The sequence below is a fragment of the Rhinopithecus bieti genome, unplaced genomic scaffold, assembly GCF_001698545.2.
Source record: "Rhinopithecus bieti isolate Rb0 unplaced genomic scaffold, ASM169854v2 scaffold_9899, whole genome shotgun sequence".
Taxonomy (NCBI): Eukaryota; Metazoa; Chordata; class Mammalia; order Primates; family Cercopithecidae; genus Rhinopithecus; species Rhinopithecus bieti.
In genome coordinates, this window is record NW_016806979.1 from 7079320 (window position 1) to 7096360 (window position 17041).

General features: G+C 53.8%; 2 protein-coding genes across 2 annotated transcripts in view; one reads left to right on the plus strand and one right to left on the minus strand.

Annotated features, from left to right (window-relative positions):
* Positions 1-4166, plus strand: part of NR2F6 (nuclear receptor subfamily 2 group F member 6) — a gene marked incomplete at its 5' end in the record, with an annotated part of 13314 nt that extends 9148 nt beyond the window's left edge. Inside the window, 2 exons of the mRNA XM_017879573.1 lie at positions 65-631; positions 3404-4166. Of these exons, the coding sequence (XP_017735062.1) occupies positions 65-631; positions 3404-3678 (842 nt within the window). The remainder of the gene's footprint in view (positions 1-64; positions 632-3403) is intronic.
* A 3956-nt stretch (positions 4167-8122) lies between these two features.
* On the minus strand, positions 8123-11252 carry OCEL1 (occludin/ELL domain containing 1). The gene is made up of 6 exons (XM_017879529.1): positions 11135-11252; positions 10582-10758; positions 10252-10457; positions 9350-9515; positions 9046-9099; positions 8123-8539 (listed from the first exon to the last, which is right to left on the minus strand). The coding sequence occupies exons 1-6, from the start codon at positions 11201-11203 to the stop codon at positions 8417-8419; spliced, it is 795 nt and encodes a 264-aa protein (XP_017735018.1). The 5' UTR covers positions 11204-11252; the 3' UTR covers positions 8123-8416.
* Positions 11253-17041: the final 5789 nt, after the last annotated feature.

Consider the following 17041-nt stretch of genomic DNA (forward strand, 5'->3'; position numbering starts at 1 on the left):
CCCCCCAACCGCCCCCCCGCCTCCCCTCCCGCCCGCATGTCCCTCCTGTCCCTGCCTCCCGCAGCGGTGCAGCGCGGCCGCATCCCGCACTCGCTGCCTGGCGCTGTGGCCACCTCCTCGGGCAGCCCCCCGGGCTCGGCGCTGGCGGCGGTGGCGGGCGGCGGAGACCTCTTCCCGGGGCAGCCGGTGTCCGAACTGATTGCGCAACTGCTGCGCGCTGAGCCCTACCCTGCGGCTGCCGGACGCTTCGGCGCAGGGGGTGGCGCGGCGGGCGCGGTGCTGGGCATCGACAACGTGTGCGAGCTGGCGGCGCGGCTGCTCTTCAGCACCGTGGAGTGGGCGCGCCACGCGCCCTTCTTCCCCGAGCTGCCGGTGGCCGACCAGGTGGCGCTGCTGCGCCTGAGCTGGAGCGAGCTCTTCGTGCTGAACGCGGCGCAGGCGGCGCTGCCCCTGCACACGGCGCCGCTACTGGCCGCCGCCGGCCTCCACGCCGCACCCATGGCCGCCGAGCGCGCCGTGGCCTTCATGGACCAGGTGCGGGCCTTCCAGGAGCAGGTGGACAAGCTGGGCCGCCTGCAGGTCGACTCGGCCGAGTACGGCTGCCTCAAGGCCATCGCGCTCTTCACGCCCGGTGAGTCACGCTCCGAAGGGGGCCGCGGGATGGGGGGACCCAAGGGAGGTTAGGAGGAGGGCAGCCTGGACCCAGACTCCGGCCCCCATAGCGCCCCGCTCGCTCCCTAGGCCTGGCGCCCTGCAAGCGCCGTGAGCGAACGCTCATGGGTGGCCGTAGAGGGGTGATGTAAGCAGTGTAACACAGTGACACCCCCATTGCGTGATTCCAACACTCTTGGAGAACTCTGAACCCCGGACCCCAGACCCCTCTTCCTGTTCCCAGGCTCCCTGAGACCCCTATTCCCTCACCAAAGGTCTCTTCACGCTCAGTGAGCACTGATACCACAAAGTTGGGGGGACGTGGGAGGGACGGTCCTAACCCCCTGTTTCTCGCCCCCTCAGGCACCCCACTGCCTGATCCCTGGGCTCCCAGGGCAACCTGCAGGTCGCCAGGGTTGCAGGGATCTGGGTAGGGGCGTGGCTCGGAGGCCCCTCCCATTGAGGGGCGGGGCATCCCCAGAACTTAAGTAACCATCAACTATCGAGCAGTGGTAGCCCTATGAGCAGTGGTAGCCCTATTGTATTCCAGCGACTGGCGGTGCAGCCAGCTTTTTTTTTTTTTCCACTTTATTGTTTTATTTGTTCTATTTTTTGAGACTAGGTCTCACCCTGTCACTCAGGCTATGGTCCGAACACAGTTCACTGCAGCCTCGAACTCCAGGGCTCGAGCAATCGTCCCTCCCACCTCAGCCTCTTGAGTAGCTGGGACCACAGGCGTGCACCACCATTCCTGGCTAATTTTGTTTTAAAAGTTTTCTGTAGAGACATGGTCTCACCATGTTGCCCAGGCTGGTCTTGAACTCCTGGGCACAAGCAGTCCTGCCTCAGCCACCCAAAGTGCTAGGATTACAGGCGTGTGCCACCATGCCTTTAGACAAAGGTCTTTCCAGCGTGTCTCCTGGGAGTTCTTTCACCTACTGGAAGCCCCTAGATCCCATCAGAGGTATCTTTGGGGCTAGGAACCAGAACCAGGCTACTCTGGGAGGTGGCTTTCATTTGATAAATAATGGTTTTGGTCCTGCAAGGTGGCTCAGGCCTGTAGCCACAGCACTTTGGGAAGCAGAGTTGGGAGAATCGCTTGAGCCCAGGAGTTCCAGGCTCCAGTGAGCTCTGATTACCACACTGCACTCGAGCCTGCGCAACAGTGAGACTGCGTCTCGAAAATCAATAAATATGGCTTTATTTATTGTTTTCCCAGAAGATTCTTCTTGGCTTCCCATCGTCTTGGGTCTCTCTAGAGGTTGCCACATTCTCTCACACCGCAGGCCCTTCTGGGCTCTGTCTTCCTCATCAAATTTCCTTCCCAGCCCCACCTTCCCTGTGAGCTTCCTTAGAACCTGTCTCCTTGGCCAGGCCGCTGGCTCTGTAATCCTAGCACTTTGAGAGACCGAGGTGGGGAGATTGCTTGAGATCAGGAGTTCAAGACCAGCCTGGCCAACATAGCGAAACCTGTCTCTACTAAAAATACAAAAATTAGCTGGGTGTGGTGGAGTGTGCCTGTAATGCCAGCTACTCGTGAGGCTAAGGCAGGAGAATCACTTGAACCCAGAGGCGGAGGTTGCAGTGAGATCGTGCCACTGCACTTCTACCTGGGGGACAGTGTGAGACTCCGTCTTTTTATTTTTTTGGGATGGAGTCTCGCTCAGTCGCCCAGGCTGGAGTGCAGTGGCGTGATCTCGGCTCACTGCAAGCTCCGCCTCCCGGGTTCACGCTGTTCTCCTGCCTCAGCCTCCCGAGTAGCTGGGACTACAGGTGCCCGCCACCACACCCGGCTAATTTTTTTTGCATTTTTAAGTAGAGACGGGGTTTCACTGTGTTAGCCAGGATGGTCTCGATCTCCTGACCTCGTGACCTGTCCGCCTCGGCCAAGACTCCATCTTAAAGGAAAAAAATTAGGCTGGGTGCGGTGGCTCACGCCTGTAATCCCAGCACTTTGGGAGCGAGACTTCATCTCAAAAAAAAAAAAAACAAAAAAAGAAAAGAAAAAAAAATTAGAACCTGTCTCCCTGCCAAAGGCATCAGTTGGGCACCAGCCACCCTTGAAACATCATTGCCTGCACCCCTGTGTCACTGTGTCACTGGTTAGATGAGAACACCTCCCTATCTCTGGAGGATCGACACTGCCTTAGATATTCGCATTTGCATCCCAGGGTCCCATCACCCTCTTCCTGTCTCCTTTTTTTTTTTTTGGAGACAGGGTCTTATTACTCTGTCGCCCAGGTTGTGCTATGATCATGGGTCGCTGTAGCCTCAAACTCCTGGGCTCAAGAGATCCTTCCACCTCAGCCTCCTCCTGAGGAGCTGGGACTATAGGCACGTGCCATCACACTGGGCTAATTTTATTTATTTATTTATTTAGAAACAGGGTCTCCCTCTGTTGCCCATGCTGGAGTGCAGTGGCACTATCTCGGCTCACTGCAACTTCCACCTCCCAGGCTCAAGCGATCCTCCCATTAGCCTTCTGAGTAGCTGGGACTACAGGCACATGCTATCATGTCGGGCTAATTATTCTTAATTATTAGTAGAGATGGAGTTTCACCATGTTGGCCAGGCTGGTCTTGAATGATGCTCCTGCCTCGGCCTCCCAAAGTGGTGGGACTGTGGCCGTGAGCCATCACGCCCAGCCCCCTGTTCTTACCCACAGTTGCAAGTGGTATCCCCTAGTCACCCCTGTGGGCCCTGTGTTCTCTGGCTGTCTCCCACCCTGTCTGACTTGCCTTTGTCCCCCTAGATGCCTGTGGCCTCTCGGACCCGGCCCACGTGGAAAGCCTGCAGGAGAAGGCGCAGGTGGCCCTCACCGAGTACGTGCGGGCGCAGTACCCGTCCCAGCCCCAGCGCTTCGGGCGCCTGCTGCTGCGGCTGCCCGCCCTGCGCGCGGTCCCTGCCTCCCTCATCTCCCAGCTGTTCTTCATGCGCCTGGTGGGGAAGACGCCCATTGAGACACTGATCAGAGACATGCTGCTGTCGGGGAGTACCTTCAACTGGCCCTATGGCTCAGGCCAGTGACAATGACGGGGCCACGTGCGCTGTGGCCAGGCCTGCAGACAGACCTCAAGGGACAGGGAATGCTGAGGCCTCGAAGGGCCTCCCGGGGCCCAGGACCCTAGCTTCTCTCCTCAGACTTCTATTTTTTAAAGACTGTGAAATGTTTGTCTTTTCTGTTTTTTAAATGATCATGAAACCAAAAAGAGACTGATCATCCAGGCCTCAGCCTCGTCCTCCCCAGAACCCCTGGCCAGGATGGAGGTAAGGGATGGAGGATCCAATCCTGGGACAGCCTTGTCCCTCCGCACCCCAAGCATGAACTTGTGGGATGGTAGGGTTGGCTTCCCTGGCATGATGGACAAAGGCCTGGCGTCTGGGCCAGAGGGGCCGCTCCAGTGGGCAGGGGTAGCTAGCGTGTGCCAGGCAGATCCTCTGGACACGTAATCTATGTCAGACACTACATGATGACTCAATCAAGGCCAATAATAAAGACATTTCCTACCTGCACAGCCTCCCTGGTCTTTTTTTTTTTTTTTTTTTGAGACAGAGTCATACTTCATCACCCAGGCTGGAGTGCAGTGGTGCGATCTCGGCTCACTGCAACCTCTGCCTCACAGGTTCAGGCGATTCTCCTGCCTCAGCCTCCCCAGTAGCTGGAACTACAGGCACCCACCATGATGCCCAGCTAATTTTTTTTTTGTATTTTTGGTAGAGATGGGGTTTCACCATGTTGACCAGGTTGGTCTCGAACTCCTGACCTCAGGTGATCCACCACCCCTGCCCTTGGCCTCCAAAAGTGCAGGGATTACAAGCGTGAGCCACCATGCCTATCTTCACTTAATTATTTTATTCGGTCGGCTCTTACTCTCTGCCTCCCGGGTTCAAGCAATTCTCCTGCCTCAGCCTCCTGAGTAGTTGGGATTACAGGTGTGTACCACCACGTTCAGCTGATTTTTGTACTTTAATTAGAGATGGGGTTTTGCCATGTTGGCCAGGCTGGTCTCGAACTCCTGACAGGTGGTCCACCGGCCTTGACCTCCCAAAGTGGTGTGATTATAGGCATAAGCCACCAGGCCCTTAATTCTGTTTGGGCTCTGATGTCCTTGGGAGAAATCTCTGAGGCCAGTCCTGTCACATGATTTCAGGCCAGCCAATCAGACCACCATTCCATGGGTCACGACGACTGGTTTATGGAGGGCCTGAGATTCCGAACTAGCCAGTGAGATTCCACAGCGGGATTTGGAACTGGGAGAATCTAATTAAAGCAGAGCCAAGGATGGAAGATCAATTTCCCAAGATGCCTTTGGAGCCCTTAGATCAAACCATACCTGAAACCCTTAGGTGTTTTTAGTTCTATGAACTCAGTTGTCCCCCTTTTGTGGCTGAGTCAATCTGACTTCAATTTTTTTTTTTTTCGCACATGGAACTAAAAATCTGTTTCAGAGATTGAGGTTTGGGAGGCAGGGACCTAGAAGGCCAAGACTTTGAAATGTGGGCTTCACTGGGTGATACGGAATCATGTGGGGTACCAGGGACTCTCCCGTCCCAGCCTCGGGAGTCTGTGGCACCGCTCTGTGGTGGGAACGGCACCTGTGGAATTGAGCACCAGAGCTGTAAGGAGGTAGAGAGAAAGGGCCTGAATGGTGGTGGGGGTGGCACCTCTCACTGATGTCCTGTCACGCAGAGGCAAGTCCTCCATCAAAGATGCCCTTCTGTAGCCAGGCATGGTGGCAGGAGCCTGTAATCCCAGCTATTTGGGAGGCTGAGGCACAAGAGTCACTGTGAACCTGGAAGACGGAGGTTGCAGTCAGCTGAGGTTGCACCACTACACTCCAGTCTGGGCGACAGAGGGAGACTCTATCTCAAAAAAAAAAAAAAAAAAAAAAAAGATGCCCTTCTGAAAACACCAAGGGAAGAAGTCAAGTCTTGTCACGCTGCTTGCCGGGCCAGTGCTCAGCCCTTATGCAGCCCCAGTGTGCCAAAATGGTCCCCAGTCTCCCCATGTCCATCTTGAAGACAGCCTTGGAAGATGGGAGATTAGGCCCCTCCTGTGGAGTCAGTGAGGGTCTCTCGTGGGCATGTTCCCAGAAGGGAACTGAGGCAGGGGCGGGATGGAGAGGACACCAGGTTCCCATTGAAGGCTGCACTGGGTTCTGCATTAGGCCAGGGTTTCCCACAGTGTCCCGTGAGTGAGTGGGTCCATGTCTACAATCAAACTGGACAGCAAGGTCCCATTTATCCAATGCATGGGACATCTGAGGGTTGAGTGAGACCATGGTGTCTGTCCTGCTGTTTGGCCCCAGGCCAGAAATCTGGATGTCTGTCCAAGGCCTGACTGCCGAACTCCTACTTTTCCTACAAAACCCTACCCACATGGCCCTTCCTGCAAGAAGAGATCTTGAGCCTCCCTGGCTATTAAGACTCTGCTGTGCAGCCTTCTGTTACTGGACTCAGGGCTATCTTCCCCAGACTAGGGCCTTCTTGAGGACAATCGTGGTGGCTCAGTGGTTGACAGTCTTCCCTGCATGTAACTGGTCTTCCTGGTTGCTTCTGTCCCCTGTGGCTCCCTTGGGAGGCTAACACTCAGAGGACACTTCTGGTCTGCTGTTACATGGCCCCCATGGGGAGACCGGCTCCACCTGTGCCCCACCCGTCACAGCCAGGCCTAGGATGGGTCGGACACTGGAAGGCTCTTCCCCTAGGCCATGCATATGGATGTGCCCACACAGTGCCTGGGGTCAGCTGCTGTCACGAAGTGCCCAGGGAGACAGAATGGAGGAATCCAGCTGGGTGTGGTGGCTCATGCCTGTAATGCCGGCACTTTGGGAGGAGGCGGAGGTGGTGGGTAGATCACTTAAGGTCAGGAGTTCAACACCAGCCTGGCCAACATGGTGAAACCCTGTCTCTACTAAAAATACAAAAATTAGCTGGGAGCAGTGGCAGGTGCCTGTAATCTCAGCTACTCAGGAGGCTGAAGCAGCAGAATCACTTGAACCTGGGAGGCAGAGGTTGCTGTGAGCCGAGACGGTACCCGAGACGGTACCACTGCACTCCAGCCAGGGCGACAGAATAAGACTCCGACTCAAAAAAAAAAAAAAAAAAAATGGAGGAATCCATTTGTCTGGGGTGCGTTCATAGCCTGCAGGGCTTCCAGGCTGAACCCACTCCCTTTAGGTGGACCCGAGCATGGCATCCCTTGGATCTTCCAGAAGGCTGTCCTACCAAGACTGGCGTCCTCTAGCGATCTTGTCTCCATTATTACACCCACAGAAACTCTTGGTCCCAGCCAGGCAGGGTGGCTCACATCTGTAATCCCAGCACTTTTGGAAGCTGAGGTGGGCGGATCATTTGAGGTCAAGAGTTCCAGACCAGCCTGACCAACATGGTGAAACCCCGTCTCTACTAAAAATACGAAAATTAGTTGGGTGTGGTGGCAGGTGTCTGTAATCCCAGCTACTCGGAAGGCTAAGGCAGGAGAATCACTTGAACCAGGGAGGCGGAGGTTGCAGTGAGCCGAGATCATGCCACTGCACTCCAGCCTGGGCAAGAGCGAGACTCTCTCTCAGGAAAAAAAAACAAAAACAAAACTCTTGGTCCCTGGTGTTCCCCGGCAAGCCTGGCCGACGACGTGACGCTGGATGTTGGCCTCTAACTGGAAGGCGACTTAAGGCTCTTGCGGGAGAGAGAACCCCCATTAAGGGTTCAAACCCTACCCAGAGATCCTAGACAAATCCCTTTTGTGGAACCTTTTTTTTTTTTTTTTTTTTTGAGACAGAGTTTCACTCTTGTTGCCCAGGCTGGAATGCAATGGCACGATCTTGGCTCACCGCAATGTCCGCCTCCAGGGTTCAAGTGATTTTCCTGCCTCAGCCACCATAGTAGCTGGGATTACAGGCACACACCACCACACCCAGCTAATTTTTTTTTTTTTTTTTTAAGTAGAAACGGGGTTTTACCATGTTCGCCAGGCTGGTCTCAAACTCTTGACCTCAGGTGATTTGCCAGCCTCGGCTTCCCAAAGTGCTGGGATTACAGGAGTGAGCTATGGTGCCCAGCAGGAACCTCGTATTGTTTCTCCTCTGGAAATGAAGGAACAATTTTGTGGTGATGGCTGGGTGCGGTGACTCATGCCTGTGATCCCAGTACTTTGGGAGGCCGAGACAGGAGGATTGCTTGAGCCCACGAGTTTGAGTCCAGCCTAGGCAACAGAGACAGACCCCATCGCTACAAAAAATAAACAAAATTAACCGGGGCGTCATGGTACATGGTTGTGGTCCCAGCTACTCAGGAGGCTGAAGTGGGAGGATTGCTTGAGCCTGAGAGGTGGAGGCTGCAGTGAGCCATGATCGTGCCACTGCACTCCAGCTTGGGCGACAGAGTGAGACACAATCTCAAACAAAAACAAAAAACTTTGTGTGTGTGTGACAACTGAGTGAAATCAGAAATGTTAAGTAATTATACTCAGTAGGTGTCTAATACATGTTTATTTCACTGGGATGGAGAGCAGGCTCTACTTCCAGGGAACAGGTGGAGATCTGGAGTCCCTATAGGGTCAGAGCTAGAGGACCCAGAGGAGGAAGACCTGGAAGGCCTTCCTGGAGGAGGAGCTGTCAGCGCTGAGTCCAAAATGAAGAGGCATTTGCAATCCTGGAGAAAGCTACCCCTGGTAGGGAGAGCTGCAAGAGGAAAGCTGAGGAGATACCAAGCAAAGCAAGGGACCCGCATCCCCATGCATCCCTCTGCCCATCTGCAGGGGCACTCAGAAGTACACAGAGCCCTCGCTGTCTCCTCGGTCATTGAATTTCTGGATCTGAGTCTTGAGATGCCTCAGTTTACCCTTCAGGTAGTGGCAGCGAGCCTGCTTGTCCAGGAAGCCAGGATCCTAGGCAGGGTGAGACCCAGAAGTCCTTGCAGCAGTCTGCCCTGTGGCCCTCAAGCTGCTCAACCCTCTGCCTTTCATTCTCCAAGCCTCAATTTTCTCTCCTTGAAACGGCACAGGCAACTGGGTGAGCTGGGCGAGGTGGCTCATGCCTGTAATCCCAGCAGTCTGGGAGGCCGACGTGGGCAGATCACTTGAGGTAAGGAGTTCTAGACCAGCCTGGCCAACATGGTGAAACCCTGTCCCTACTAAAAATACAAAAATTTGCCAGGCATGGTGGTGAGCGCCTGTGATCCCAGCTGAGGCAGGAGAACCGCCTGAACCCGGGAGGCTGAGGTTGCAGTGAACTGAGATCTTACCATTGCACTCCAGCCTGGGCGACAGAGCGAGATTTTGTCTCAAAATAAAAAATAAAAAAACAGAAAACACACACAAAAAAACGGCACAGGCACCCCAGCCTCACAGAAGTCTCAGGGGTGCAAGACCAAGCTGTGGGATGCAAGACTCACCGTTTGCTTCTTCTCAAACTCCCTCCAAACCCGGGCTGCAACTTGGGCCTCCTTCTGCAAGGGGACGAGTAGAAAGGGGGTTTAGTGAGAGTTGAACTCAAGGAGGGATGGGGAAACTAAAGCTCAGACAGACGAAATGCCCATCTAGTGGGGACTTCAAGGGCTGACCTTAGCCATGTGTCGTGTGGCGCCCAGCCAACCTAGAGTAGAAAGTCCCAGAAATCTAGATCCAGTGGGTGTCCCACAGGCTTGCGTCGGGCCACTCAGAAGGACTGCGGGGCAGGGCTTTCTCCCCAGTGCTGACCTGGCTTTGGGGTGGGGGCAGGGAGCTCAGCAGGGCCTCCAGCTGCCTGAGCTTTGCCTGTGCACACCCCACCTCCCGCTGGAGCTCCAAGAACTCTCCGTACTGGTCCTGGAACACTGCGGCGTAGCGGCTCCGTTCCCTCTCACTGCTCACCGGTGGGTACTTACTACCAGGTTGAAGGGGGTCAGAGTGTGAGCGTCAAGAACCCCACCCTTTCCCCAGTCAGTGCAATTTGTTTTCTTTGTCGATGCTGGGCCCCTACTAAAATGTTCCTTTTCTCTCCGTCTTTTTATTATTTATTTTTTTGAGAGGGAGTCTCGCTCTGTCGCCCAGACTGGAGTGCAGTGGCGGGATCTCAGCTCACTGCAAGCTCCGCCTCCCAGGTTTACGCCATTCTCCTGCCTCAGCCTCCCAAGTAGCTGGGACTACAGGCGCCCGCCACCTCACCGGGCTAGTTTTTTTGTATTTTTTAGTAGAGATGGGTTTTCACCGTGTTAGCCAGGATTGTCTCGATCTCCTGACCTCGTGATCCGCCCTCCTCAGCCACCATATCCAGTTAATTTTTGTATTTTTAGTAGAGACGGGGGTTTCACAATGTTGGCCGGGCTGGTCTCGAACTCCTGACCTCAGCTGATCCGCCTGCCTCAGCGTCCCAACGTGCTGGGATTACAGGCGTGAGTCACCGCGCCTGGCCTATTTGTTTATTTATTTTCAGAGATGGAATCTCACTGTGTTGCCCAGGCTGGAGTGCAGTGGCTTACTCACAGGGGCAATCCCACTACTGATCAGCAAGGGATCCTTTTCTTTTTACTCTTTGGTAAACTCTTATTCAACTGTCAAAGCCCCAGCCTCAGTGCCCCTCTCTGATCTCAGGCATGAAGAATCACATGGGGGACACTCACAGCTCATAGTCGGGCACTGGGTGGGGCCTAGGCTTATGCCCCTTAGGGATGGCTCCAATAGGGTTCTTGGCACCCAGGAGGGGCTGGGAGAGCAGCTCATCCTCAAACACAATCTTCCTCGGCTTTGCCTTGTGGGGTCCTGGCTGGGGCTGGCACGGAGGGCGGGGGGCGCTGGTTTTGAGGCCTCCAGGCGCCAGTCCTTGCAGCTGCCACAGGAATCGTGGTTTGGAGTTAAATCGGGGTGTCGGGAAACCGGAGTCCCTCAAACTGGGGGGACTAAATCTTTTGCCTAGAGGCCCGGCCTGGGGACCCCCTCCCGGTCTGGCTCACCGGGGGCCCAGGCCCAGGCGGGTGAGTCTGCAGGTGCCCCCGGGAGCCGCGAATCTTTGGGAGCTCCCGGGTGGGCATCGGCCTCCGGGAGAAGCAGCTCGCGGGTTTCCGGGCTGATGGGCGGGTCCTGCGGGGGGCGTCGTGTCCCGCGCGCGGCGGGGGTGGTCTGCGGGCGGCCTGTGGGTGGACACGCGGAGAGGACACGCCTGGCGACGCGCACGGAGAAAGGACGCGCGGGCAGCACGGCCCGAAAGCAGCCAACTCTCACCCAGCGGGAGCAGAGTTCCCCAGCGCGGCTGCTATTTGCATAGACGCACGCGATTGGTCCGCAGCGACCTCCAGACCCCGCCCACTACTGCGTAACCCAAAAGAGCGCTATGTAAACGAGCTCTGACGTCGCCGCGCAGCCTGGGACCTGTTCTAGTTAACCCCCGCGCTGCCGGAGCCTCGCCCTCTGGGGCGCGCGGAGCCCACGGACAACCGCGCCCGAGGAGCTCCCCGGGACCTCCGCCCCACCTGCAAGGCCGTCCGGCTGGCTACCGCCCCGGGTCACCTGTCCCAGCGTCTGAAGCTCCGAGCCTGGGTCCGTCGTCAGAGAGGCACTTCCGTCCCGGTTGTGCATTTACTGCAGGATGGACCCGACTGGCGGGGTCGCTCGGCAGGGCAGTGGGGCGGGGTCTGACGGGAGGGGGCTGGGCCTGACGGCCTGGGGGCGGGGCTGACCTGGCTGGGCGTGGCCACACACCTTCGAAACGTGGTCGACTCCGACCTCGACTCTCAAGTTTGTCTGAAAAAACGGGATGGTTTTGCAAATTTAAACTTACACATTTTTTCAGCAATTATATGAAAAAGAAATTTAACAAGAGCCTCGCTTGCCCAGGCTGGAATGCAGTGGCGTGATCTCTGTTCACTGCAGCCTCTGCATCCCGGGTTCAAGGGTTCCCCTGCCTCAGCCTCCCGAGTAGCTGGGACTACAGGCGCCCGCCAACACGCTCGGCTAATTTCTTCTATTTCTTAAATAGAGATGGGGTTTCACCGTGTTCGCCAGGATGTTCTCGATCTCCTGACCTCGTGATCCGCCCACCTCGGCCTCCCAAAATGCTGGGATTACAGGCGTGAGCCACCGCGCCCGGCCCCTCACGTGTACTTTCAAAGTTGAAAATATTGACTACTCAGGTCAGGCGCGGTGGCTTACGCTTGTAATCCCAGCACTTTGGGAGGCCGAGGTGGGCAGATCACGAGGTCAGGAGTTCGAGACCAGCCTGGCCAACATAGTGAAACCCCGTCTCTACTAAAAATACAAAAAATTAANTTTTTCAGCAATTATATGAAAAGAAATTTAACAAGAGCCTCGCTTGCCCAGGCTGGAATGCAGTGGCGTGATCTCTGTTCACTGCAGCCTCTGCATCCCGGGTTCAAGGGTTCCCCTGCCTCAGCCTCCCGAGTAGCTGGGACTACAGGCGCCCGCCAACACGCTCGGCTAATTTCTTCTATTTCTTAAATAGAGATGGGGTTTCACCGTGTTCGCCAGGATGTTCTCGATCTCCTGACCTCGTGATCCGCCCACCTCGGCCTCCCAAAATGCTGGGATTACAGGCGTGAGCCACCGCGCCCGGCCCCTCACGTGTACTTTCAAAGTTGAAAATATTGACTACTCAGGTCAGGCGCGGTGGCTTACGCTTGTAATCCCAGCATTTTGGGAGGCCGAGGTGGGCAGATCACGAGGTCAGGAGTTCGAGACCAGCCTGGCCAACATAGTGAAACCCCGTCTCTACTAAAAATACAAAAAATTAACCAGGTGTGGTGGCCGGCCCCTGTAATCCCAGCTACTTGGGAGGCTGAGGCAGGAGAACCGCTTGAAACCAGGAGGCAGAGGTTGCAGTGAGCCGAGATCGCCCCACTGCACTCCACCTGGGTGACAGTTGAGATACTTTGTCTCAAAAAAAAAAAAAAAAAAAAAGGCTAGGCGCGGTGGCTCATGCCTGTAATCCCAGCACTTTGGGAGGCCGAGGCGGGAGGATCACCTGAGGTCAGGAGTTCAAGACCAGCCTGACCAACATGGAGACACCCCATCTCTACTAAAAATACAAAATTAGCTGGGGTGGTGGCGCATGCCTGTAATCCCAGCTACTTGAGAGGCCAAGGCAGGAGAATTGCTTGAACCCGGGAGGTGGAGGTTGCAGTGAGCTGAGATCGCTCCATTGCACTCCAGCCTGGGCAACAAGAGCGAAACTATGTCTCAAAACAAACAGGAAATATTGCCTATTGCATGAGTGAAAGAATTTAGAAACTATTTCATAATTCTTTTCCTATTATATCCCGCAAATGTTTTTTTCTTGTTGATTTTTAGAAGTTCTTCAAATGTCAGCCGGGCAAGGTGGTTTATGCCTGTAATCCTAGCACTTTGGGAGGCCGAAGTGGGTGGATCACTTGTGGTCAGGAGTTCGAGACCAGCCTGGCCAACACAGTGAAACCCCGTCTCTACTAAAAATACAAAAAATAGCCAGTCATGGTAGCATGCACCTGTAATCCCAGCTACTCAGGAGGCTGAGGCAGGAGAATCACTTTAAACTGGGAGGCGGAGGTTGCAGTGAGCCGTGATTGTGCTGCTGTACCACTCCAGCCTGGGCGACAGAGTGACTCCAAAAAAAGTTCTTCAAATGTCAAGAAAATTCATGTAACCAGGCAGTGTATCTTTTTTTATTGCTGCTATAAATGGGATGCTTTAATACATTTTAAAGCTATATACATATATAGTATACAAGAAATGAATGTTTAAATATCTGTAAGTCTCTTGCTAGCTTATGGAATTCTTTTATTGAAATACCTTTAGTCACATTGCTTAGGCCTATCATATATACAGTCATCTGCAAATAATTTTGCCCTCTCATTTCTTATTTTTCTTCTTTTCTTATTTTTCAATCTCATTTCTTTCTTGTTTTAGAGATGGGGTCTCGCTCTGCCGCACAGGCTGGAGTGCAGTGGCGCCAACATAGCTAACTGCAGCCTTGAATTCCTGGGCTCAAGTGATCATTTGCCTCAGCCTCCTGAATAATTGGAACTATAGGCGCGCACCACCACACCTGGATAATTTTTTTTTTTTTTAAGATGGAGTCTTGCTCTGTCTCCCAAGCTGGAGTGCAGTGGTGTGATCTCGGCTCACTGCTACCTCCGCCCCCTGGGTCAAGCAATTCTCCTACCTCAGCATCTTGAGTAGCTGGGATTACAGGTGCTCGCCACCACGTCTGGCTAATTTTTGTATTTTTTTTTTTTTTTAGACGAAGTCTCACACTGTCGCCCGGGCTGGAGTGCAGTGGGGCGATCTCGGCTCCCTGCAGCCTCCACCTCTCGGGTTCAAGCGATTCTCCTGCCTCAGCCTCCCAAGTGACTGGGACTACAGGCGTGCACCACCACACCCGGCTAATTTTTGTATTTTCAGTAGAGACAGGGTTTCACTATGTTGGCCAGGCTGATCTTGAACTCCTGACCTTGTGATCTGCCCACCTCGACCTCCCAAAGTGCTGGGATTACAGGCATGAGCCACCGCGCCTGGCCTAATTTTTGTATTTTTAGTAGAGATAGGGTTTCACCATTTTGGCCAAGCTGATCGCAAACTCCTGACCTCGTGATCCACCCACCTTAACATCTCAAAGTGCTAGGATTACCGCCATGAGCTACTGCACCCAGCTGATAATTATTATTTTTTTGAGATGAAGTCTTGCTCTGTTGCCCAGGCTGGAGTGCAATGGCACGATCATGGCTCACTGCAACCTCTGCTTCCCTGGTTTCAAGCAATTCTCCTGCCCCACCCTTCTGAGTAGCTGGGGTTACAGGCACCTGCCACCACGCCCAGCTAATTTTTGTATTTTTTAGTAAACACGGAGTTTCACCATGTTGGCCAGGCTGATCTCGAACTCCTGACCTCAAGTGATCCATCTGCCTTGGCCTTCCAAAGTGCTGGGATGACAGGCGTGAGCCACACCAGGTGGCCTACATCTGGATAATTTTTACATTTAAAAATTTTTATTGGTAGAGATGGGGTCTCGCTATGTTGTCCAGTCGAGTCTTAAACTCCTAGGATCAAGCGGTCCTCCTGCTTTAGCCTCCCAAGTAGTTGGGACTAAAGACATGAGCCCCATGCCTGGCATTTTATTTATTCTATTTACAGGGTCTTGCTATGTCGCCCAGGCTAGTCTCTATCTTCTGGCCTCAAGCAATCCTCCTGCCTCAGCCTTTAGAGTATCTGGGACCACAGGCGTGCACCACCATATTTGGCCCCATTTCTTTCTTTCTTCTAGTTGTGCTGACTACCACCTCAAGACTATGTTAAATTATGGAGGTAGGGTGACTGTGAGCATCCTTCCCCGTTCCATTCTCCTAGGTTTTTTTTTTTTTTTTTTTTTTTTTGAGACGGAGTTTCACTCCTGTTACCCAGGCTGGAGTGCAATGGCACAATCTTGGCTCACTGCAACCTCCGCCTCCCCACAACCTCCGCCTCCCAGGTTCAAGCCATTCTCCTGCCTCAGCCTCCCTAGTAGCTGGGTTTACAGGCACGTGCCACCACGCCCGGCTAATTTTGTATTTTTAGTAGAGATGGGGTTTCTCCATGTTGATCAGGCTGGTCTCGAACTCCAGACCTCAGGTGATCCGCCTGCCTCGGCCTCCCAAAGTGCTGGGATTACAGGCGTGAGCCACCGCACCCAGGCCTTGTTTTTGTTTTTTAAGCCGGAGTCTCACTCTTTTACCCAGGGTGGAGTGTAATGGTATGATCTCAGCTCACTGCAACCTCTGCCTCCCAGGTTCAAGTGATTCTTCTGTCTCAGCCTCCTGAGTAGCTGGGATTACAGCCATGTGCCACCATGCCTGTCTAATTTTTGTATTTTTGTATTTTTTTTTTTTTTTGAGACAGAGTCTCGCTCTGTTCCCCAGGCTGGAGTGCAGTGGTGCGATCTCGGCTCACTGCAAGCTCCACCTCCCAGGATCATGCCATTCTGCCTCAGCCTCCTGAGTAGCTGGGACTACAGGCGCCGCCACCGCGCCCGGCTTATTTTTTTTGTATTTTTAGTAGAGACGAGGTTTCACCGTGGTGTCAATCTCCTGACCTTGTGATCCGCCTGCCTCGGCCTCCCAAAGTGCTGGGATTACAGGCATGAGCCACCGCGCCTGGCCAATTTTGTATTTTTGGTAGAGACAAGGTTTCACCATGTTGGCCAGGCCGGTGTCGAACTCCTGACCTCAAGTGATCTACCTCTTTCAGCCTCCCAAAGTGCCGGGGTTACAGGTGGCATTAGCCACCGTGCCTGGTCTATTCCTCATTTTGATGGCAGAAATTTTGAGTATTTGCCCATTAAAGTCGATGCTTCCTTTGGCTTGAGATTGTTCAGTGAAGTGAGGAAAATCTCCATCTATTTCCTTTCTTTTCAAATTAGGAGCCTTTGGGTAATGGAGGCTAAACAGTACAATTTGTCATTTCGGCATCTGTGATTTTGTTTGCTGAGGCATTAATGTACTGCCTTTTGTTGTTGTTTGAGACAGGGTCTTGCTCTGTTGCTCAGGCTGGAGTGTAGTAGTGTGATCACAGCTCACTGCATCCTGCAACTCCTGGACTCAAGCCATTCTCCTGTCTCAGCCTCCCAAGTAGCTGGGAATATTTTTTGTAGAGATGGGGTTTTACCATGTTGTCCAGACTGGCTTCAAACTCCTGAGCTCAAGCGATCCTCCCACCTTGGCCTCCTACAGTGCTGGCATTACAAGGCGTGAGCCACAGTGCCCTGGCCAATGTGGTTCTCTTTTTTTTTTTTTTTTTTTTTTTTTGAGTAGGGGTCTCACTCTGTCACCCAGGCTGGAGTGCAGTGCTGCGTGATCGCTGCTCACTGTAGCCTCCAATCCCTGGGCTCAAAGGTTCCTTCTGCCTCAGACTCGCCAGTAGCTAGGATTATAGGTGTGAGTCACCATGCCTGGCTCAGTCTCATTCTTATGATCTACATTTTTTTTTTTTTTTTTTTTTTTTTTGAGATGGAGTCTCGCTCTTGTTGCCCAGGCTGTAGTGCAGTGGTGCGGTCTCAGCTCACTGCAACCTCTGCCTCCTGGGTTCAAGCAATTCTCCTGCCTCAGCCTCCCAAGTAGCTGGGATTACAGGTGCCCACCACCATGCCCAGCTAATGTTTTGTAGTTTTAGTAGAGATGGGTTTTCGCCATGTTGGCTAGGCTGGTCTCGAACTCCTGACCTCAGGTGATCCGCCTGCCTCAGCCTCCCAAAGTGGTGGGATTACAGGCGTGAGCCACCGTGCCCAGCTCTACAAAAATATGTCAAAAAATGAGCAGAGGCCGGGTGTGTGGCTCGTGCCTGTAATCCCAGCACTTTGGGAGGCAGAGGCGAATGGATCGCTTTAGCGCAGGAGTTCAAGACCAGCCTGGGCAACATGGCGAAACCCTGTCTCTACAAAAAAAAAAAAAAAAA